Raw genomic sequence first — 25,286 nt, forward strand, 5'->3', positions numbered from 1 at the left:
TACTTTACCGTTCGAAATGTTACATCTATAAGTCTTGATTGCTAGGGTCGTGTTCAAACAACAATTATCTCATCTACAGATACGGAAAAAGCGGTACGTGAAATCGGTTTTCATTTGTTATGATCTACCAAGTGGGCCTTGAAATAGGGCACACTCAGAATGGTTTGTAAATAAAAAAAACATAATGCATTGCATTTATTTGCAAAATATAAGGTGAAAATACAATTTTAAGACAAACTATTTATAGATGATGGTTGTATAAACCTATATATAGGATACAATGTTTTATACATGATTCAGACTGGAAAATAATTACAATTATCAGATTTACGGTTTTATGGATGCTCGAAAATTACATTCAAGCGCTGGCATTGTGTAAATACAAATCATTTACAAGGTTCTTTGAACGTTGATAATTCAGAAATTATACACGCCATCTGTTTTTTTACCATAAAACAATAAAATATGTAATCCTGATCCTTTTTTCAATAAGAACAATCCTCACCTACTTAACACTCCGATATCAAAACGTATCAAAACACGCAACATGATATAACAAGACACTGAGACTGACATAAAATGAATTATCATGATAACATCAGACGAACGAGTACCCATACGCACAGAACGAGGAACGATACTGTCTAAGATCGAAGAAAATTACTTGAAAAAAAATGTGCAGTTTCCGATAAAGTGCATGTTAGTAAGCATGTGTCCAAATAACCAAAATGTGCACCGAGTTTCAAAGTGAGGTTATGTTAGTACATAGACCAAAAAATGATGTTAGTAAACATAGATCAACTGATATATGACACTTATTTTACATAATGTTAGAACACGTATATGTAATTCATTAATAACACTCGTGTGGAGCATTTCCCTCGTATTCTCAGAATTGTCCAAAATAGATATCAAAAACACGTCGTCGTAGTTGTTCGATAAAACAGATAACAGAACTATCAATGATGCCAGATATTGAATTGAAATTCAGTCCGATTAACATGAAACAATGTACCAAATGTAGATACTGAAAATGTTATAAGTAACTAAGTAACTGGGAACTCATTGAAAATTCATATTGCCAAAACCATGTGTGTATATGCTAACATTGGAGAGGAGACGATTGGAAGTTATTGGGCATCCGCACCCACACTCTCTCCCCTCTTCCTGGATTCGACATGTATAATTATTATGCTTAAGGAGATTTCAGCCATTCTCACTATTCACAATTGGCACGTTATTCGTAACGTGACATGCAAGTGTTGAATAGTAACATGACTTAATTCTTTATCACTTTTCAAATTGCCATTAATGACAGGGAAAATGCTAGGCTAAGGCTATGGCTAGCTTATAGACCACCGCATTGACTTTATCTCAAATCTGGGCCTGTCTAATGCCTGCGGCTAACTAATGCCATGGTTAACTTAGAATTGGTTAATTCCGAACTTTACGTTTACTTAGGTTAGACCAATGAGGTTGGTCGCCTTGGTTTAATTGGTCTAGCCCGTATATAGAACTAGTATCACAATTGCCGATTTCGAGCACGGGAAATTAAAAACCTGATAATTGGTAAAGGAAATGCAGATCGATCTTTAATTTTGTTGATCAAGACGGGGATCAAGATCGAGAGTTTACTCTGCGATTGCAATAAAATGCAGAGCTGCACGTTATACATAGTCAGTTTACGTTCATGTTCTGCTCACTGACGTTAATTTGTGTCTGACGTTAGAATACGTTCCATGTTGATGCAGCGTAGTTCTGAGTCTATCAAGATCTATAGACTAGACTAGATTTAAGATAAATTCATTTAGATCTAAGATTAGTTCTATACACGGACTAGACCTATAAAACCAAGGCCACTAAGCTAATAATTGGTCTGACCTAATTAAACGTAAAGTTCGGAATTAACCAGTTCGAAGTTAACCATGGCATTAGTCAGCATTAGGCATTAGACAGGTCCAGATTTGAGATAAATGCGCTAGCCTTAATAATAATAATAATACATAGCATTTATGAGGCGCCGATCTATCTAGTTGCCTATTCAGTGGCGCACTATATTACCCCAGCTGTAGCTCCAGCTGCTAAAGGCGCTTGGTGCATTCAATGAATTATTCCTGTCAGGTACCCATTCACCTAATAACGTGGGTCGAGTGCAGCACAGTGTGGATAAATTTTTGCTGAAGGAAAACACGCCATGGCTGGGATTCGAACCCACGACCCTCTGTTTGACAGGCGAGAGTCAGAACCACTAGACCACGACGTGTCCTTAACTAACCCTAGCCCAGCATTTTGTCGTGTCACTAATGAAAGTTTAATAGTTTTTAAGAATTGGATCTAGATATAGATCTGAGCCTATAAGGCCCATGTAACTAATGTAAGGGTCCCGGTAATTTGTGGGTGCTGATTAATTCGTGGCAACGTGAAATTAGTGAACGCTAACGAACACTGACAATTTTGTAAAGATCAAGTCTACGCGCAAGTGTACTCTTATTCCGAAGACGCAAGTCATGAATATATTATATTCATGACTTCTGGAACTGCGGTTGGAAGAATAATTTCGTGTAATGGATTATTTATTCCTCCTATGTTTGTCAGGTATACCACTGATAATTATAGTGAATGGTAGCGGCGGCCATATTGCAATCTATATATTCTACCAATTTTTAAATATTCCCTTATACCATTTTATTCTATCAAAAACCAAGTTAAGTTGCGTGACTCCTCTATCAGACAATAAATTTAAATGACAAAACATGCACAAATATACTGTAATGTTATCTTTCTGTAGGAGGGGCTGAGGTATTTCAAAGTGAGTCTTCCCTAATCAAAATCTAACGTAAATTAGAAACTTTATATTCCATGTGAGACTAATTACAATTTTCCATGCTAGAGTATTGTCTGCTTCGTACACACGTTTTTCCCCCTGATCTTTATAATGTGTTATCGGTCTGCTGATTTCATCACTCATCCCCCACCTATCTTTCTCTCTCTATGACCATCTCTGTCTCCTTTTTATAAGTTTTAAATCATCAATGATTTAAATGTACGGGAGTGAGTTCTCTGAGACAAAAGTAAAAGCAATTGCTTGAATTGTGACGAAATAATTCAAAGAGACGCAGGCATCTGTTTTGTTTCCTTATCAGTTATGAATGTAAAAAGGGAGTAGCCTAGATAGACCAATGGCTTTTTGTTACTCCCTCACATCCCATTCATATACTTTATATTTTATGTTTGTCTTCAGTTGTCAATTTTGTCTAAATAATGTACAACTGTCAATGTTATGTTTGCTCAATAAGATTAACTCACTATTACATTGTAACCTGTTTTATTAACAGATGTGAAATAAATTAATTTGAATTTGAATTTGAATTACTACCCACGATGTCTAACTTTCCTATATTCTTTAACTGGCACTACAGCCGTATCCTAGAGTTGGTTTGAATTTCAATATTGTTCTATTCGCCCCGTCATGCCTGTGTCTCTTTGAATGATTTCGTCACAATTCAAGCAATTGCTTTTACTTTTGTCTCAGAGAACTCACTCCCGTGATACATTAACATTTTACTGTAAAAATTTGAGATGCGAACTTTATATTTTGGCTGAATATCATACCAAATAATGAATTAATTGATTATATTTTTAATAATAAATTTTATTTTTACGATTAAATCACACCCTGGATCTACGTTACCTCAACGAACGTACTAAAACAATTCGAGGAGAGTAAGATTCATAAGTTGAAAGTTTTATTATAGGTTTGTGCACTATGCCATAGTGCAATTTACTGTAGAGCATAAGCGTAGAGTCGTGTCTAATTGTCTTAACTCACATTATTGACGCAAAGAGGCGTCCATTGTTTTTATTGCTATTGATAAACAAAGGGCAGATTTTCAAGAGGAGAGATTCAATTTTCAACTTGCAAATTGATACAATATTACAGAATAGAGTAAGGTATAAAGCGGTTCATGCGTCAAAATGAATATCATGAAAATCACGGAATAAGGAACGATAGACAGAATAAAAATGATTTCACAGATAGGGGAATAGAGGAATGGGTATCATTCAAAGAAGCTTAAAGAGGGAGAGAGAGGGGACGGAATCCCAAGACATATTTTTAAAGAAGTTTAAACACAGGAGCATACACTTTCTGTTGAAAATAAAATTATTGGGTCAAAATGCATGACATAAAATGTTAAAATTTATACTACATAAGTAATTGTATGCATTGATTATCATTATCTCTACATGTTTCATATTTTCCATTTCATTTAATTCTTACTTTCCTTTGCTCTCTTGTTATCCATTTAAGTTTGTACGTCACAAGTTCACCCTGCATACTTTATCTTAAGGCCTAGTCACACCGCCAGAACTTTGCTGGAGCGTTTCTGGAGCGATGAAATAAAATTCATCACCGCTTGTTACCGTTCACCATCGTTTAACAGAATTTGCCCCCCCCCCCCCCCCCGTTTAGGCAACACCGTATACGCTCGGCCACCGCTGATGGTCCTACCGCTCCGAAAGTTTTTTAGCTGCACAAAATATTGCGAGCGGTGAAGAGCGGGCAATCTTCCTCTCCGGCAGACTTCACCACCGCTCCAACAATGCCCAGTCAAAGTTTGGCACTGCTAGACGCAAGTTCGTGGACACTTGAATCCGCTAGGCCTACGCAGAAATTTTGTACGCTGGACTATCGCTACTTTGCCCAGGCGGTGATTACGATGCACAAACTTTGATGGAGCGGTTGTAAGCATTTTACGAGCAAACACAGGATTGCTGGAATGGTGTCGGGCGTTGAAGCAGTGATCCATTGCGGTAATGAACTTTGGTTTGGCGTTGGTATGGAGGTGGACCAACATTCGCTACCATGAAACCAACACTAAAGCAACGCCTCGCCGGCTTCAGTGGTGCACCGTTATGGCAACGCACGTGTTTTCGATTCCCCCCCCCCCCATTATGTGCGCAAGTGGTGACGAGCGTTGTCGAAATTCGGCCCCTCTCCCTACCGTTCAAGGAACGCTCCAACAAAGTTCGGGCGGTGTGACCGGGCTTTAGTATTAGGGCAAGTCCAAGTAATTTGATATCATACCCAAGGTGCAATCTGTATTTGGGGAAAGCCAAATGCTAACTGCAGTCTGTTGTTTTATTCATCTTGATATTTTACGTGATCTGACTCCGGTCATTTTTGTGTGTGTACTACAAGTTTGGATAAGGTGATGAAATAGCTTGAAATTTTACTTGGATTCGCCCAAATACAAACTTTAATAAATATCAACACTAATATAACATACAATGTTAGTATTTCAAAGTGTGGTAAAAAAAATAAAACCTGGCGGTTTAAAGGTAAATGAAAATACTACCCCCAAAATGTATTTGAAAGTAGTTACCCAGTTCTAAAAAAGACGTAAATGAATTTACGGTTAAATATAAATTAAAAATCTGTAGAATTCAGAATTGCAGTTGTTGCTAAAACTAAACGTGACTGACAGTTTCGAAATAGTTTGTTCATAAGTTTCATTTTACCTTTACTGTGTTGTAAGGGGAGGGTTTAAGTGCAGTGATTCGGTTAGTAGGTTAGATATCTCAAACACATATGGAGGGTCATTCCATTCATTAAACACTCAACTTACCCAATACGTCTTCCGGAATCGGAAATGAATAAGCTGCTTCAATACATAGAATGTATAAAAATGTCAATTAAAAAAAATAGAGACACTGAGAGCGAGACCAAGTGGAAATCCCTAACAGTTTTCTAAATATGGATTAAGTTGAACTGTTGACTCTTTTAATCCGCTCAAATAGATTAAGATCCATTCAATCCATGAAAGATACCTTTCTTACAATGAATAAAAAATTTTAGTTTCCATAATTAAACTTACCTCTTAATACAATGAAGTAGAAATACATTAAAAAATATTTACTTTTTCATGAATAAATTAATATATTGACCATAATTAGACATTGATTTTGACATTTCAAGAACCATGAAATATTGATGTCTACATACAACTTGTAGGTCTGAAAAGGGACCTTTAACAACTACACTCTAAATTCAAAGGATTTAAAATAAATCCAGATCGGCTGTAAATAATGACCAGCCGAATATTCGATTTAGATTTACACCTTGTTGATTTAGATATAAATCTAAAACGTCTGAAATGAAATCTTTTGAGATTTAAAAGTTATTCCTTAAGATTAACAATAACTTCAAAATTTGGCTTGTCACTATTCACAGCCGATCTGGATTTACTTTGAATCCTTGGAATTTAGAGTGTATAACAGCATAAATATTTGTTGGAGTTTGGAGCATAGTTGATGGTAAGAAATCTTTTCTGATCTCGACATACTAATGCACTCTAAAATGGGCTCAGCTGATAAAGGCGAAGAAGTTTCATGAATCTAGAAGTGCTCTGTTTCCTAATCATCCGTTTATTGAAAAAACAAATATCTGTATTGTCAAAAAAAAATGTCATGGGATGGCAGATGTGATGATTATCAACCTTTGAAAATCTCAAATTGAAAACGTCATAATCTGTAGTGAGAATTATTGCATATGATTTTTTAAAGTTTGTTCTGGGATTTATTTTTGTGTGTATGCTTTTTTAGGGCACGCGTGTATGTACCTGCGAGGGTACTTCTTGTGTGAGAAAGATGGTGTATACATGCTCGCATTACACAATAATGATTTGTAAATGTTTTCAACAAACATTTCTTTTTCCTACATCATGATCAGACACAACCTTGTAACTGATCTTGGTCGATTAACATTTAACTTGTGTTTTGATTGCAACAATAATATGTATATTCCTATATTTATTTTTAAACAGGCAGTTGTATGCTGTAGTTGTCATTTACTTTAAATACTTGATTAATTCAATTCAGTGATAGGCATTCTTGTTTGGAATTTGTATATTTTGCCTTTTTTCGGGTATTTCCATTTCCAAACAAACTTTGTGTGTGTCTCATACATTGGAATCACATTCTAATGAAATTCAGGAAGGTAAGACCATGTTTCCACGTAATATTTGAGCAAACATTTTTAGGAGCAACAAATTTACTTGGAAACGTACTTTCCTTTCCTTCTCTTAACAAATTCTTCTTATGTACAGCCATTTTCTTGTAGTAATGTATTTCTTAATGTGCAGTCAATTATAGGAACTATAACTGTTCTGGATTATTATCATTTTATTTCAGAATCTAAATTTTTTTCCGAAATTTGATACAGTATGGGTGGCGAGACCTTTTTCTTTTACCATATATGGTCAGAAGTCCAACCGAGTATGTTCTAAGATAGTAGATAGCATTGCGTACATAAAGATACATCATGTTTATTTCAATCGGCTTGAACGAGGTCCATCTCTCTGCGGAAGCATTTGCTCAAATTTAATCAATATTCAATTCAATATCTCTACAATACTCAATGCGGTTCGTTAAGCACACTCACGCGGAATGACATTATCAATTTTCCAGCAAATTTTCTCTTCACTGCAAGTTCAAGAAGAAAAACATGACGTCATATTCTAGAGGTTTTTTCGTGTATTCCGTTGGAAATTTTGCAAAATCTGATAAAACTTACCATTTCTTAGCCGATTCTTTTGAAATTGTATGGATTTTCGACCTTAGAGAAGACGACCCGATTGTAAATGAGTGCTGTAATAGATACTTAAGAAAATACTTGTAAAACCGTTAATACACTCTCATAAATAAAATACAGTACGTTAATAAGGAACCTACCAATATTGGTTTAAAGAAAATTGTGGTCATAAAATTGACGGGGACTTCTATCGAACAGTAGACATATTTTGTGATTGTTCTGTTAATTACCAATAGTTGAATAGAATATTTTGCAAGTTATAAAATATGTATGCATTTTTCTGATAAATGAACTGAGCCACTAGCCCATGAGCAATCAATTTTTTTGAACATTTAAAAGCAATTTGTATAAATTTCATAATTCTGAAGTGCAAGGATTTGTTAAATAAAATGATACCAAAATCAATAAAGTACATAAAGCACGTTGAATTTACACTCTAAAAAATGAAGCGCTTATTTAGCTCTTAAAGAGCGTGTATAGTGACTGCACTTCGGAGTGCTGATTTGTCTAGTTCAAATTTGAACTAGACAAATCAGCACTCCGAAGTGCAGTCACTATATACATGCTCTTTGAGAGCTAAATTAGCACTTAATTTTTAGAGTGCTTGTTATGGCTGCCTATACTATCTACTGCCTTCCTCTTCCAAACAGTACTTCAGAAAATAAAACGTCGATCGTTTTTTTATGAAATTGATCATATCCGACCGATTGTTTAATAGTGTATACATTTAATTTTATCACATGATTCTGTCATCATATACTATTTAAATCTATAAAACAACTGGAGTTTTTTTTTTAAGATAAAGCTTTCATACGCTCTTACTTTCTCTGGCGCTTTTAGCCCTTCTTTAATTCTTTCTCATTTCAGTTACCGGCACCTTCATCTCTGGCGTAGAAGCATACCCTCAAGCTATTAAAGGATGACGCAATAATCATCCCACTCACACACCCTCACACAAAAGGTTCACTCTTGGGACTTCTTGAAAATCTACACCAGTGACCTCCATTCTCACATGCCGTAGCCTTTACACACGAAGACAGAGTTGGTCATCAAGAGTTGACTATACCATACAATATATAAACCAATTAGAAGCTCACGCAAAATGTGAAGATTGAGGTAGTCAAATTATCTTTTCTCTAAGAGCAGAGGTAGTATCCCTCGAAAAATGAAGTTATTGTTGTGTTACTTCTGGTAAGAAGTGAAGTCGGATCGAAGAGAAGACGGATGATGGAACCACGTCGACCACCTTTTGAATGCCCCAGAGCCCTGAAATGAAGACATTCGTCAATGGTTTCATTCATGGATTGTTGAGAGGAAAACACCCACAGGAATACTGAGAAGTCAGAGGCAATGCCACAGGTGTCACTGTTCGTGGTTCTCCGTTTTAATGAGAGCTCTGTATTATGAGATGAATGGTAGAACGTGAGATGGAGATCAAACAGCGATGTCCGTACATAGGACGCATTCCGATACACATCATAAGAAATGTTGGTGTAAAAAGAAGGGAATTAAGAGAACCGACTGAACCTTTTGCGGAGTTTTGGTTTCATCCGATCAGTGAGCTAGTCATTTTTACAATTTGATGACATTTTCATTTCTTAATCATCTTGATTTCATTGGTTTACCACTTTCTTTCTAGGTGTGAAAATGAGCCGATAAGTGTTATAATCTTCCGCTTCCATGTATGAGCTCATCACTAACACTCATCTCAGAAAGTAGCATTCTCAGACGAAATTCATAATACCTTTTGGATTTTAATACAGCTTAATTCCAAATGAAAAAAAAGTCTAAATAGATGAGCGTGTGGCCACAGTGAAGCCAGTAAAAAGTTGAATCTAAAACAAGGTTGTCGTGTAGTTGTTATTGATAAATGTTACATAATGTTACAGTAGAACGGGATGTTGCCTTCATTCCTTAAGTACAATAATTATAATGATACTAATATCACTAATAATGATAATAGTAATTTGATAACAATAATATAGCGCTAGATGCTTACGTTTGTATGCCCTCTTATGTACTTCTAATTACCCTTCTCACTGGATCTATAGAGTGCACTACACTGTCTTCACTCCCTAGGGAAACTACCTGGCCAGGCAACCGTTCTTGCCTGGACACTCTTGGTAATACATTACACTGTTGTTTACATAACATATACGGGTGCCGATATAACTCCTGGGTGGAGAGTACCAAAAATGAATGCGTGCCTTACCAAAGGACATGGGCCCTTAGATTAAAAAGTCAATTGACTGGACCACTACATCACGACGCCTTCAAGATAATATACATTTTGTGTAATCAATCCTTTCACTGTCGCACCATTGTAGCACAATATTGTAGCAGGGACGTCCCTGATTGTAGTATTGATAAGTGCATGTGCAATGCACCATCATAAACAGTAGTATCCCCTGGAATGAAAGTTATGAAAGAAGTAAATCTGATCTAGAAATATGCAAACATTTGTGCTGATATATTCTGCTTCCAGAAATCTAATAATATTCATCATGTTAGAGCGAACTAATATTTCTATACTGAACTGGCGTCCGGTCAAATAGTGAGTGAGTGACATCATCGACTCTCTCATTTGCATGTAACTGACTCGCTCATATCACTGTTTTGTGAAAAATAAGCAAAACTTTAAAATGTCATAACTTTCTTATTTTAAATCCGATTTTGATGAAATTTTCAGTGTTGTGCTAGTTTGATTTTTCTCTATTTATTCAAATCAACATTTTTCAGGGGTGGACCTGACCTTTAATTTACGGCCTCGTAATGGCCGGTCCGATCCCCATAGCCCTACTCGCAGTGGCACCGCATTCTGGTGGTTCACATGTACGCAAACCACGCTGCCGCAACTGCGCGCGCATCAATGAAAGACATTCTCCTTCACATGGATTTCCTGCACTCCATCAATGGTCGAGTAGGTCTGCATAGAAGAATTACCATATGCGCACAAGTAGACCGTGTTACAACCGATAATAGCGAATTTTCGCAATCTCGAGGACGCAGACATTAGGGTCCCGTAGCACAAGGAACACAACGCTTTACGATTAATCATACACTCGATTTTTAAAGATTTATTGTACATAATAGTCATATATAACCGAACGTAAAAAAATGTTCTACAATCATTGCTAAAGCCCCTTTTACACCTTCACGGGTGCAACACGGATCTCAGTCCTAGATGATCCGGGGTGCCAAATTTGTATTTTCCTAGCATTCCCGGAGTGAGTACGGAGTTAACTGGTTATTAACACGGATATGTACGGAAAAGTACGGAGTCTACAAGGATAAGCAAGGTAGCAATAGGGATCCTGTTTAATATGCTCCCGGAGCCAACACGGAATACCCGGATGATCACGGATGTTACTGGGTCTTTACACGGACCTTACCACTTCTTGTCGCCGGCATCTTGCTAGAATGAAGTTTCGTCCCTTTTTGAAGCATCTGGAGCATACTCGTGCTTGGTTATGAATACGGACTATTGTTCATGTACGCAAACAATACAAACATTTGACCCCGCGGTATCAACAAGGATCACCCGGTTCTTACAAAGAGCCTCCCGGATGCATTCGGTAGCTACACGGATGTACAAGGAGGCTACAAGGATGAACACAGATGATTATCAGTCCGTGTACTCCGGGATGAAAAATTGATCATGTTCAATTTTTCTCCCGGACATGCCGGTACATCAAGGATGGCGCCGGATGAGTAGCCGGAGTGTACACGGTAGTCCCGGACTGTACACGGATGACCCCGGATTGACAATCCGGGATGATCCGTCTTGCTTCCGTGAAGGTGTAAAAGGGGCTTAAGCTTTGTGTTACACGCCCTATAGATCTGCTTTTCCTGTGCAAAATTATTTCATGCCACATCATGCGTGAATTTCCAAGTTGCGAGAATCCCGCTTTCATGCATGTACGACTCGTCATCATAGCATATGCCCGCTTGAGCCCAAGGAGCTCTGGCAGCTGGCTGGAGATAAAACGCTAAGCGCTAAACGCACATGGTAGATTATGACATGGATAAGACATTGGTTTTTTTCAAACAAATCAAGTACATATTGAGTAATGAAAAACTTACTGAATAAAGGCTTATATATAAATCATTACAGTCCTTCGAATCGATATTGCATCTAATGTGGATTATTGTTGGATCACTGGCAATTGATTCGATGGGACAGATCACCTCTCCGACTTCCGCTCCAGCTAAACCATTTCGCATGCATTGATATGTACGCAGCATACAATAGGCCTGTCCGTCTGAAAACCATCCGAATTTGCGTTTGTTTTTTGCTCACTCCTACACAAACGATAAGCCATCTAGCACACAATGTCATGGGCATTGTGTTTTACTTTCCCCCCGAAATGGGGGATTAAATTTCAAATTCCGGGGGGACCACTTCCATTGACGAGTGGATATCAGGCGTGACCATGGGGTTTCGAAAGGCACCCTAAACAAGGGAAGCAAGTCTTTCCCCAGATTATAAAAATGCATCTCTTAACAAGAAGTATTTGGCGTGTGAAACCCTACCCGTAACAAGTATTGGATATTTGACCGAAAATACGTAGTTTTCCTAACGAAATACATCCCCCTTTTCAGTATTTCAAATATCGTGTTTGACACCCTTATAACGTTACATATACGTAACGTGCCCGCTATTGAAAAAGGAAATCCCTTTTTTACTCGTGGTCGCGCCTGGTATTCACTCGTCAATGGAAGTGCCCCCCCCCCCCCCCGGGCGGCCTCTCGAGCTCTTGGAGGAACCAAATGCTCGTCCTAAATGGGATATATCGTTGTTACCATAGTAGCAACCATAATTTTGCACAGGAAATGCAGATTGAATGCATGTGCGAAACGAAAAAAAAAACATTTTCATGTCACACAACTTGCATTGCAAGACAGTGTGTTACGACGGGCTCAAACAGCGAAAAGTGGGGAATGTCATACTAACGCATAAACGTCGCAAGTATTAACGCATAGTGCAGCAGCGGTATCTGCTTCAGGACTCGAGTTGAATGTAAAACATGAAATTAATACGTTTTCACTCATTAATTTGCACAAGCTCTATCATCTGAACGTTTTTAAAAGTGTGAGTGGTAGGGAAAACAACGAAAATAAGCTTTTAGCGGGCGATCGGGGGTAACATGAATGAAATTACATTCTTTCCGCCCACCCCCTTTTTGCGAGATCCAGCTTTATATACTGTAGTAGAAACAAGTACATGCGTGCCCTGCCCCTGGGCTCCAGCAGGGAACCGGTGGAACCAGCGTACTCCATTTTGTGAAAAATGAAAAATAAATCGTATTCCCTCTCTATCCAGAAACTTTTCTTTTGCCATGCACCCACTAGACTGTTCAATATATGGCTTGACCGGAACAAATTGCAACAAATGGTTTTTCAACGGTTTCTGGCAGTATTTGACCTTAGAAATAACATACTAAAAATCTATCAAAATCCGCATCCGGGAAAGGAGTTCTTTTCAACATGGCATCCAAGACCAAGATGGTCGCCATTCACTGAAAATGGGAATAACTCACTCATTATCCACCCTAGAATCCTATTTCGGTTCTTATTCGATGATCCGGGGGGGGGGGGTAAAGAATTGGTTGAAAGAAGTTATAGTAAATATAAGCACTCCAGGGTACAAGAAAATTCAAAGATTTCGCCCAAAGGGCTGCCGTAGGTTAAAATTCCACAATTTATTTATTACATACATAAAGTGGCTTTAATTTATGGTTTTAAATGTGAAGTAGTACATTGGGGCAAGTTACAATGACAGCCAGTGGTCTAGTGTATTCAAAAATCCAAGATGGCTTCATAATATGGAGTTTAAAATGGCTGTTGATATTTAAAGGTATTGTTTAACTTTGTGACCAGCCGATTTAAAAAATTCTCAAACCAAGATGAAACATCTGTACAAGCGCATGTATTAGAACTAATAAACCCTGAAAACAACCATTATTGAGAATGAAAAGCTAAAACTACAAGGCAAACTCCGATTTTGTAAATAGGCATCTTATAGACGCCTAAATAGTACACATAAGTGTATGGGATGAAATTAAGATGGTATTTCCGGTCACTTTATATTTCAGTTTTTGAAGCACTAAATAATCATTTTTGAAAGCAATTTTTTCTGGGCTTCATTTTTGTAACATATCACAGACACAGGTGACAATGTAACCTTCTAGCTCAGATTTTTTAAAAGTCAAACCAATGTTAACCAATCACCTTAAAATGCACGTAGCTCATTATTTTCATATCCACCTGGGATATATGATTTTGGTGTCTGGACCATAGTTTCAATGCTTGAATAATACATTGGACAAGCTACAAGGACAGTCAGTGGTCAATGTGTCCAAAAAGTCCAAGGTGGCTTCAAAAAAATGAGTATAAAATTGTTGCTGCTATCTTAAGAAAAAAAAAGCCAACATAGTTTGTTCAGTATCCAGGAATATGATTTTTGTGTCTGTACCATGGTTAAATGGGTCAAATAATACATTTGGATTAGTTACAAGGAGAGTTGCTGTCAGGTATGTCCAAAAGTCTACGGTGGCTTCAAAAATGGAGTATGAAATAGCTCATGCAATATTATACATGTAATATCCGTCAAGGGCAAATGGTTTTGTGTACAAAACCGTGGTTTTATAAGTCAGAAAATTAGTTTCATATACAGTCAGTGGTCCAGTATGTCGAAAAATCCAAGATGGCTTCCAAACATGCGGAGTCTAAAATGACTCCTGTTACCCCCAAAATGGACATAGTTCCATTAAAATTCACCAAGGAGATATGAATTCGGTGTCGTCCACACTATGGCTTCATGGTTAAAATGGACTGGATACAATAATATGAAGTCGTCCATTTTGTCTAAAAATCCAAGAAGGAATTCAAAATGGCATCATTTAAGTATCAGCAGCCATTCAAGAATTCATATTTGGAAGCCATATTGGATTTTTGTTAACATACTGGACCACTGACTGTCCTTTTGATTTGTCCCAGTGTATTTTGAAAATAATTTTGAAACCATGGTCTAGACACCAAAATCATATCTCCCGGGCGGATATGGAAAAATAATGTCCATTTTAAGTATCAACAGCCAATTCAAACTTAGCCAACTTGAATTTTTGTCGGTTTAATTTTTAGAGAAGACAAAGCCACCTTTCGTACATAGATAGGATCAATACTCTCATTCCCTTCAGTGAAGTTAGGTCAACGCTTGCTGAAGACATGCCTTGATGACGCGCCTGCGGAGCTCAATCTTAGAAATCAATCCAGTAACGTTTCACACCCTTTCAAAGCACTCTATCTTCAAGAGTCGGAGTATGTGGATGATACCATGAGTGTCTGTCAACATCAATGACTTCCATGCCGACATTGGTTTCTACGTGATATGAAGGCTTAAATAGACAAGGATGCTCTTGAAAGGACAAGTGCTATCCATTACAAGGGCGCATGATGACACATCGAAGTCTGCGAAAGTATCTGCTGCCTTGTAAACAAGAATATTTTTACGGATATCGTATATCCAGAGTGTCGGACTTTTTATATTGGTTTTTAATACGACCACATTAGAGGGGATTTTCCCCGTTTAGAACTTAAATATCCGTGTTTTCCCTATAATTAAAAAAGTTGTTTCTATTATTTTGTTTACCATGCAGTTACACGAAATAATTTAGACAAAGTCGGCAATGTATTTTTAATGCATTTATGCATGTGGAGGTGAGTGTATTGATGGAATGGTGTGTGTGATCTTTGGAGCCATGGTCCTCGGATGCCAAACAGGAGAGCTCAGAATGTCAACAAATGAATACGTACCTTTTCCGTCATCTTTTAGAGAGCTAGGAGGGCACGCTGGCAAGACAGAAACAATAATTGTGATCGAATACAGGATCAATGCGGAGATCGGTGTGTGAAAGTGTGCAAGGAGGGGTGTGTGTGTGCTGGTGCGTGCGAGATGTGTGAGGATTGGGTGTGTGTGTGGGCCTGTATGAGGGTGAAAGGTGTGTGTGGGTGTGTGTGTTGGGGATTTTCGTAGTAAGTTTTACCATTTCATTCATACTCACGCACACTACTTGGTAAAGTATCTTGAACTTGGTAATAATTGCAGTGGGTGTTGGGTACTTGAACTAATTTCTCATTATGCAACATTGGAACTAATTAGCTCTGTTTTCCTATAATCAATCAGAATAAATGCAATTAAAGAGATATTGTAAAATATTTTTTTTCTTGAAGATTACTCCTGCCTTGCAAGAGTATACACACTTGTCATTGCTGATAATTAAACATTGCAATCGCCTTTCATAAGTATTACTTCTTTATAGAACCTTCCCAGTCCCGTATAGATATCTATGACTCTTCACGAAGTAGTAATTTCGGTATATCCGGTAAGATCACGGTTGACTAATGTTTACGGAGCGCAACCAAGCGATATTCTTGAAACCAAAACATTTCGACCTCTCTGGCCTTCCTTTAATGTTCATGTGAAACCTTGCTACTTCGCAAGTGGCCAATTAAAGTATGGTATTTCATTTTGAGCCTCCACCTACTCACGGTTCCTCTACAGCAAACCGATTGAATACACGGGGCTCATAGACGTGAATACCATTGATTGACAGTGACATACGAGATATCATTCGCCGGTGGGGAGTAGGAATTCAACGCGGCCTTTCCATTCGTCTTTTTCAAAATATGATTACTTACTTACAAAAAAAAACGCATAATTGTTTTCCGTCGCCAAAAATCTCCACGTATCTAATGGCATATCGAACTTCTATTAAGAAGGCCTCAAAGTAGGAGAATTAAAAAGCGCCTATAGCATTTTCTCCGATGATACATAAATACATCACCTCCTTCACATTTTGTAGAGATATCTGCATCGACCACAGATTTGTTTTTGTTGCTTTGTTTTATTTTGTGTAAATCTTTAGTATTTAATTCGAAAGGATGGGTTGAGGAAGAAAAATGAGTCAAATTAACACACTCTTTCGAGGCAAACGGGGAGGGGGGGGGGGTTCTGAACCAGTATGAAGAGTATGTATGTAATAATAAGGGAAAGGGAGGAGAGCTTGTATTTTTGTTGATTTTGAATCAATTTCCCCAATCATTTGAGTTCATAATTCTTTCCTCAAAAGCCCAATAGAACTAGCATGTTTTTATCCTTTCTGAATGTTTTTGCATTTGAACAGAAGATTGGAATCCAACAGTATCAGAACCTAACAATATTAAATGGCCTAAAATAGTATATTAACAATGCATTTTTTTTAGCCTTTAAACATTGGGTAAAAGAGATTATTCAGCACAGCCTTGATTGCGGTCCGAAGATAATGGCACAAACCCGCATTGAACCCACAATCCAAGCCCCCCCCCCCCCTTGCCCTCCCCCTTTCGACCACCCCCTCCCATGTCTCGAAAGAGTGGTCCACATTCCACCTAACTACATTGTAAATAAAAATGTTTAGGAAATGGTAATAACTCAAAGTCAATGGTATCTCTTCATGAATTTTAAAAACGATGTGATCGACATTTTGCAATTTAATTACATGAATATTTAACATGTAAACTAAAGCGTATAGTTTTAAAGATTACTAGTTTTCATATTATGATACAATAAACTCCGTGTCTTGAGTTTGCAGTCTGCTAACACACAATAATGATAATACCCGAAGAGAGCTATAAAAACGCATTTTCTGACATGACCTTTCAATTGTTTTTGAACCTGTCCTCCTGTGTTTCCCGCGTAGTTTGTTTAGATCTGTTCATCAAGAATTGGACTTTGATTGCAGTTTACCTGGACACTTTCATTCATATATGAGATACTGTGCAATAACATAGAACGCCTTTCAATGATACCCAACACCCTTAAGACCTATTCATCGATCGGTGTCGTGACTTATGCGTTTTATCCTACAGTAGTAGCATGATCTTGAAATGAATCGGTAAACTTGAAATTCACCGTCGCCTCGTCTTTATATTCAACAGTGTTTCTTTATTCAAAATATATCTAGATAGTATATGTAGAGTTCTTTTTTAAGTTATATGTCGCACCACTCTTTTACAGACAATGTATGACACTTTATCGAACAGGTCTTATTTGCTGCACTTTGCTGATTGACACACATATTAATGCATTATAGTGCAACAGTATATTCTGCATATTGCTGATGATCATTCAATGATTACAATTCAATTAAACGTATTGGAAGCAGCAGAGTCCATCATATTACACAATAGATGTAAAACAAAGTTCACCAAGAGAGACAAGAAGAATTCGTATATAGCTTAGTAATATGTTGATTGATCAATGGAGTGGTTCAGAAGTTACCTCATAAACATAACTCAATTTGTAGTAATTAATAATTCTGATTGTGAAATTCCACGCATTGTCTGTGGTGTGCCTCAAGGTTCCCTTTTGGGGCAATTACTGTTAATTGTAATTTCTTCTTTTCGCAGATAATGCTAGTTTATTTTCTTTTAAACACAGCAATCCCAATTCTTCTTGAAAGGCAAAATGTTGAATTATGCTGCGTTTGTTATTGGATACAAGCTAATAAGTTATCGCTAAATTAATATATATATATATATATATATATATAGTTTTCAGCAAGTCAGTACATTCTTTGGCAAGTCTTTTTTAAATCAATGGTAATGTGCTACAAAAAAAAGGAATCTACAAATTCCTTGGTGTCTTTACTGATTGTAAATTGTCCTGAAAAGTTCACTAATGATCATCTATGTAAATCGCTCTCAAGAAATCTCAGAGCCATTAATCATCTTATAACACACTTTCCGCATCATATTTTGAAACTATTGTATTCAACTTTATTATTACCATACCTGAATAATGGGATTTTAGGGTGGAGAAATGCCTCTAAGACAAAACTTGAATCCGTACTTAAAATTTGAAAAAATAAGCACTCGAAGTGCCTTGTTTAAAGAAAAAACATCAATCAGAGAGATAGAAACAATCAAATTACGAAATTCCACAAAGAATCGACGGTTGCAAATGAGATTCAGTGGCAAATCGACTGTTGTAAAGTAGATTTGGTATATAATTCACAAGTATTACCGCTATACAAAAGCTTTCGGTTTACTTCAGCTAAAAAGATTGTTTGATTTTTATTTTATTTGTATTGTTTCACATGTCACCATATTTTGAAGAAACAAATCAGAAAATACACTAGGTAAATCATTTTTATTCAATTAGCACAGAAAAATACCAAGAAAGTAATAATATTAATCGGTTACTTTTAACTGGTTTGAAAAAAACAATGGATTAGTATAAGCGAGAAAGTCAGAAGAGGACTTTCTCGCTAATACTAATCCATTGTTTTATTCAAACCAATTAAAAGTAACCGATTAATATTATTACTTTCTTGGTATTTTTCTGTGCTAATTGAATAAAAATGATTTACCTAGTGTATTTTCTGATTTGTTTCTTCAAAATATGGTGACATGTGAAACAATACAAATAAAATAAAAATCAAACAATCTTTTTAGCTGAAGTAAACCGAAAGCTTTTGTATAGCGGTAATACTTTGTGAATTATATACCAAATCTACTTTACAACAGTCGATTTGCCACTGAATCTCATTTGCAACCGTCGATTCTTTGTGGAATTTCGTAATTTGATTGTTTCTATCTCTCTGATTGATGTTTTTTCTTTAAACAAGGGCACTTCGAGTGCTTATTTTTCAAACTTGAAAAGACATCAAACAGCTCTAAATGGTGACATTTTAAGCCCATTCTATGGGGGACGTTTTGTATTAAAAATAGTTTTATGCAAATATGTTATTCAACTCTGGTACCCTATCCATATAGATTTCAATATAGAATTTCCTCGAAAAATATTAAGCATAACACATCTTTGTTGTATGAAAGAGGTGCAATGGCCTTCTATTTTCGCGGGTTATTTACAGTGATTCTCAGTTAATTTGCTGATATCACAGAAATTATTAATGTATGTATTTTCGCCCCATTGCTATCAAAAGAGCACGTTAAAACCGAGGTTAGACTGAGCCAGCCTTGCTTGGCTGACTGGTCTCTGTTTGCATTAATGTGCTTTTGATGAAGAGGCGGGAGTTTTAATTTGTTCCCGATTATTGGTGATTAACGAGTCTGCGTCACATTTCCCATCGGGAGTGCTCACAAACACATTTGTGCAACTAAGCAACCTCCCCAAGGCACAAGGGCAGGTTATGAACAGGGCTAGATCTGCAAACATCCATCCGGGATAATGTTAGTGAGGTCGTCCATCCATGCAAGTACTCGGTGCAAGTATGATGGCCACGAAGCTATTATCGTATTGCTTCATCCGATTTAATCCTCGTCCCAAATTGAGAATCACCGCTGCTACGCCGCAGTCACACTTATGAACTGATTGCAAATGAACGAGGTATTTCAATAAGAAAAAAATATCTAGTTTTGTCCGGTCTGGATTCGGTTTCCGCCGTGTGACTGCGATATTAAAATGTAATGGCAAAAGGTTTGTATGTAATTACTTAAATAACCGAAATATATTGGTTTAAAAGAAATATATGTTATTCTTTACTCTCGTCTGAAACTATTTGAACAGTGAGCTTTTTTTCTACAATTAAAAAACAATAACTTCGGCTTTATCATTTCAAGCCCAGCGCACACTTAACGACTCGTTGCGATCCGAAATTCAAAGAAATTGTAATAACATTTGATACGAACATTCCTACCAATAAACTCATAGCAATCAGTCATGTGGTAGGACTATTGAGTAGTTCGAGCCTCCCTGTATGAATATAAATCAAATTCAATTTAAAATCACAATGACGTCAACATTGACTGCGACTTGAAGCCGATTTGAAGTTTACTCCGTCCACAGGGCTTGCCGTAAAAACAAAATTACGATTTTAATATTCCTAACCTTATGCCGAACATCAAATAAAATCATGCAATTTTTTGCTTTGAACTTTCATAGTTAATGCAAAGTGCGAGTTATCTAAAAAGAAATAAGGGTCGTATCGGATCGAATAGTGTGCTTTCCTTGCAGTGCTTCCCATAAAAGGAAAACTAGTCTTTATACCAGGAGAAACACATTACAATAATCAAATCATTTCGAAAGATTGAATAATAGTAAGAGTAAAATCTGTTCTCTTATTTGAGACGGAATACTCGTTCACGCATTGCCGAGAACAAACAATAGATATTAAAGTATGTTTCATAAACGATTAGCGCAGATAGTAGCAATCTTTGCGTGCTCCTACAGAATACTGAACACAATTTGCAAATAAAACAAAATATATGCTAATGAAAGGGGTAATAACATATCTGTAAAGCGCTTAGATGCGTCGTTTCGATGTATTAAGCGCTATATAAAATCGGATTTTTATTATCCCTTTCTTACGTAAGATTTTAGAAATTTCCACCCATTTTTCGGCGCCGATTGGTTTTGAAACTTTAGAAATTGAATTTCAAAACACTTCTTGCTCTTTTAGGTTTCAAAATGAAAAAATAACACGCAATTTAGTGATGATTTAAATGTTAGTCGATACAATGACTACCCAATTATGTTGGAAAAAATATCTGAAAATCTCGGTTTTATTTTGTCTTCCGACTCACTTTTCATCGCACATTGGATTGAACGATGTTGGTCTCCTCCGTGTCTGATAACAAAAATCCAGTGGATATCAAACAAAAACACCACTAGTGGGTATGAAACACATTCTTGTATCTTTAAGGAAAAGACTTATATTAGTTTTTGTAAATTCTATGGAAAAGACAAAATTATTTTAGGTCAATGATATTTTCCGGATGAAGCAGATCAATCTCTCCTTTAACCAATGAGTTGTTTTAATCCCTTTACGGGTTTCTTCCTCAAACAGTGACTAAAATACAACCATTGTGAAAGTCCGTGATGTGTGAAATATGGTTGTGAGAGCATGAATGAGCGTGTGTGGGTGTGTGTGCGTGAATTTGTTTGTGTATAGCTTAAGCGACCAAATATCATTGCCATTCATTGGTAATAACAGGTATTGCTAAGCAATCATAATACCTTAAAATAAACCCGTCCTTGATCGGATATCGACCACTGTTCTTTAATGAGCACCGGTTAATGAAGCATGCATTGAATAGTTACATCTAATTATCGGTTGAACTTGCCCTGGCAGCATACTGGAGGGTATCAATGGATATAGGTAATGAAGCATGTTGCTGTTAACGATTAAGATATCATAAAAACCTTCAATATGCCCTGTAATAGCGAACTGAAACTGCATCAGTGGTACATAAATATTGAGAGATCCCGTCTCAGTTCTGTGAGCTAGTTGCTATAAATCCCGACCTCCAACTGTATGAACGATTACGAAATTGTTAAAAAAAAAAACAGTGTTTGTAGTAGTCTGTGTACACCATTATCTGCAATATTATAAGCTGCTTTGTCTGGCGGATAGCAGATCCTTAATGATCATGCCTTCGCAGCGAAAGATGATATTACCATATGTATATCATAATAACGAGTGAAAAATTGAGCTTCAGAGCTGTGAATGATTACAGTTATAAAAGTGGGTCCTATTTCCAGTGTCAGTTGAAAATGTGCCATGTAGTAAACTCTTGCCCCTCGTAGAACACGATACAAACGAGTCACCATAAATGACAAGGGCTAATGTACCCTTTATAATCGGGAATATGAAGTAATCCAATATGATATCTAGATGTAAGCAATCATAATCGTTCTCTTTTTCCACTTTTATACCTGCTTTCATCCCGGGCGCGTATTCAGGGGGCGCGATTAGAGAAAAGGATAATAAAACATGAAGAGAAAAAAAACAAAGGAATAAAGGCGCAGAAAAGGAATACACTGAAGGTGATTAATATCCCCGTCTTCTGCTATTGGCATAAAGGACGTAAAAATCCTCTATTATTTGTGATTGCAATGTCCTTTTTAGGTGAGGATATCTGAAATCAGCTTTTGGGATTTCTTCTCCATGAAAATGTCCAGATTTCAGGACTAAATATCAATAATTTTCAGCACACATGCATCCTGTTAATGATTACAAAGTACTTACAATATTCAGTCTTAAGATCTAGATATTGCAAAAAAAAAAACGTGCTCGCGCTTCGCCTTCGTATTAGGTCGATTTATTCAATGAGATACATAATTATCATCTCTATATGAATTTCTAAAAAAGTGTCATTTTATATTTTTCATTTTCAGGTCTGAATATTAATATTTTTTTCAAAACTTATGATGCGTCTTAATATTGAAAAATATTCACACTCACATTGATTTTGTTTCATTTTGACTGGTCGTGTTTTTTACTACATGTAGTATAATACACTTTTAAAGGGGTGCGATTTTAGCACTTGCCCAGAGCGCTGTTTGTCCTAGATAAGCCACTTGTTCCCATCGTCTCCAAATCTTGTCCTTTCGGGCACTACAATTTGTTTTTAATCATGTATACATTCTCCATTACCATTGTATCCATATAACAGTACATGTTATATATGTTGTAATATGATATTCATTAGGTTTTTCACACATTGAAACATATACTTAAATGGCAAGATGATAAGCTGTATATGTTAATCATGTAAGTAACTAACATAGCATATTTAAGTTCAATTAGATATACAGTATAGGGGGCCTAACCGAAGTGCATTTAATAATAAAAACCACAGCATACCATTTCTACCGAGAAAAATAAGATTCCGATTTGCCTGTTATTTTTCTATACTAGTCTGCCTTTCTCAAGTCGATCTAATTCAGGTTTTTAAACAAAATTAAGTATCTCGATTGAAGTATAAGTGAGCACAAGTCTCTTTATAACGCAGTGATACGAGTCTTTGACAGAGTAACTCAAAATGACTATCTTAACACTGTTCTGCCCGATGCTTGAAGAGTAAATGAGGATAAAAACTTATCTTAGGGAATCATTCGTACCCAAAGGGTTACAGGCCATAAATGAAGGAAAACAGGGTGGATAGTGGATCAAAATGAGATAAGAATACACCCAATCAACGTTTCAGCGATGGAGAATAGATTGATTACCAATTATTTTCCCCTCTATTTCGTTACTAGAACACAATTTCAAGGCTATTCAGAGCTGACTATAAAAACTTTGACTGCAGGGGTTCCTTATACCTTGGTCACATTTGCTATACGGCGGCCGTACGGCGAGTCGGAAACAGCCGTTTTATTAATTTTGATTCAAACCACTTATATGTAGTTGGACAAAAAAATGTTAAAACGGCTGTTTTCAACAAATGTGACCATGGTTTTACTTAGAGAGACGATTGTTACCAACGTCAAAAGTAATTCTCCTTCACTGACACGCTACTTTTACTCTGTCTCGCAAACAAAGTATATATCAACCACTATTTAATGACTAAAATACCAACGACCATTAAAAGCAGTAGGCGTGCGGTTACGGTAAAAATTAGTTATTGCGAGAAAAAAATTAAGAACTAATTAAATGACACACTACAGAAAGAGTTTTTGAAATTGATATGCCCGTCAAATTCTTTGACATCAATCCTAAATTCTAATTATGAATATCAGGGACAGAACAAGGTAATAAAAGAGATGATTGAAATACATCGGGAATTCTTTTAAGTCTTAAAATCCATCCCATACAATCGTTTATATAAAATATAAAGTAAATTTATTACCATTGATCACTATATAAATCAGAGAGCAAAAAATCAATACAGGCTTGATAACTGTTTGGAATAGTTTGCACTTGAAATATAGACTTCCACTTAACGATTTAATGTTCAGTATCCATGTTCCCTTTTATGGGTTAAAAGAATCGAGTGCTTCTTAATTCTATAATTGATGAGCATGATACTGTCATTCCGTATTGTTCATCCAGGTAAACCTTTCCCAAAGCAATTTGGTGCAAGAGTAAAAGAGATGGGGGTGGTAATGTGATAACTAAACATTTATAATGTTTAATTCTATTCCCGGATAAACATTGGGGTGCCGAATTAACGCGGAAAGGCATTCTTTGGGTCACTAAAGAAAACCCATCGTAAAACGCAATTATTCTGGGTTGATAAAGTCACGGGGCGAACGGTGAAAAGGCGAAGAACAGCACGCGTAAATTGTAACTAAATCTTCTTCGACCGAGTGAGAATCAAATTTACGAGTTCGACATACACAGATGGAAACAAGCATGGCGTAAAAGACAGAGAAATTAAACAACTATAAAACTCTCAGCTTTACAGTTTCAAAATTACCGCGGGACATTGCGTACACTATGAATAATTTTAACCCAAAGACAAGGCTAGGAAAGAGAGCCCATGCCAACAATGACATTACAACGTTCTGAAAAAAAACAACCTTGCATTGTTTCAATATACAACCTTCAGTATTTAAAAAAGAGATGGGCGCGAAAATGCCCAGTTTCCGATCATCATGATATTATCTTATGTAGTGTTCTAAACATTTGATAAATTGCGATCTTGAATATCCTACGAAGACCTGCCCGTTCCATTTTACAACATAATATGTTGACAAGGCATTTCCTGAACCAGCTAAGAGCATTCAGGAGCTGATCCTATATTCATGGACATCTATGTTGATATATCATGCTACATTCATCGAAAACAATTCAATCCAATACAATGTTTCTTATAATCAATGGGATGCGAACAGTTATAATTCGCATCAAAATTATTAGAATCACAAATAGCTAAAAAGATAGATAATCCCCTGAAATGCTTCAAC

General features: G+C 36.6%; 1 protein-coding gene across 1 annotated transcript in view; it reads right to left on the reverse strand.

Moving 5' to 3' along the window:
• Positions 1 to 11,984, reverse strand: part of LOC121410848 — a 54,648-nt gene extending 42,664 nt beyond the window's left edge. Inside the window, exons 1-2 of the mRNA XM_041603179.1 lie at positions 11,675 to 11,984; positions 5,628 to 5,660 (exon numbers count right to left, since the gene is read on the reverse strand). Coding sequence (XP_041459113.1) covers positions 5,628 to 5,660; positions 11,675 to 11,836 — 195 coding nt within the window. The 5' untranslated portion in view covers positions 11,837 to 11,984. The remainder of the gene's footprint in view (positions 1 to 5,627; positions 5,661 to 11,674) is intronic.
• Between the last annotated feature and the right edge of the window lie 13,302 nt (positions 11,985 to 25,286).

The sequence above is a fragment of the Lytechinus variegatus genome, chromosome 3, assembly GCF_018143015.1.
Source record: "Lytechinus variegatus isolate NC3 chromosome 3, Lvar_3.0, whole genome shotgun sequence".
NCBI lineage: Eukaryota > Metazoa > Echinodermata > Echinoidea > Temnopleuroida > Toxopneustidae > Lytechinus > Lytechinus variegatus.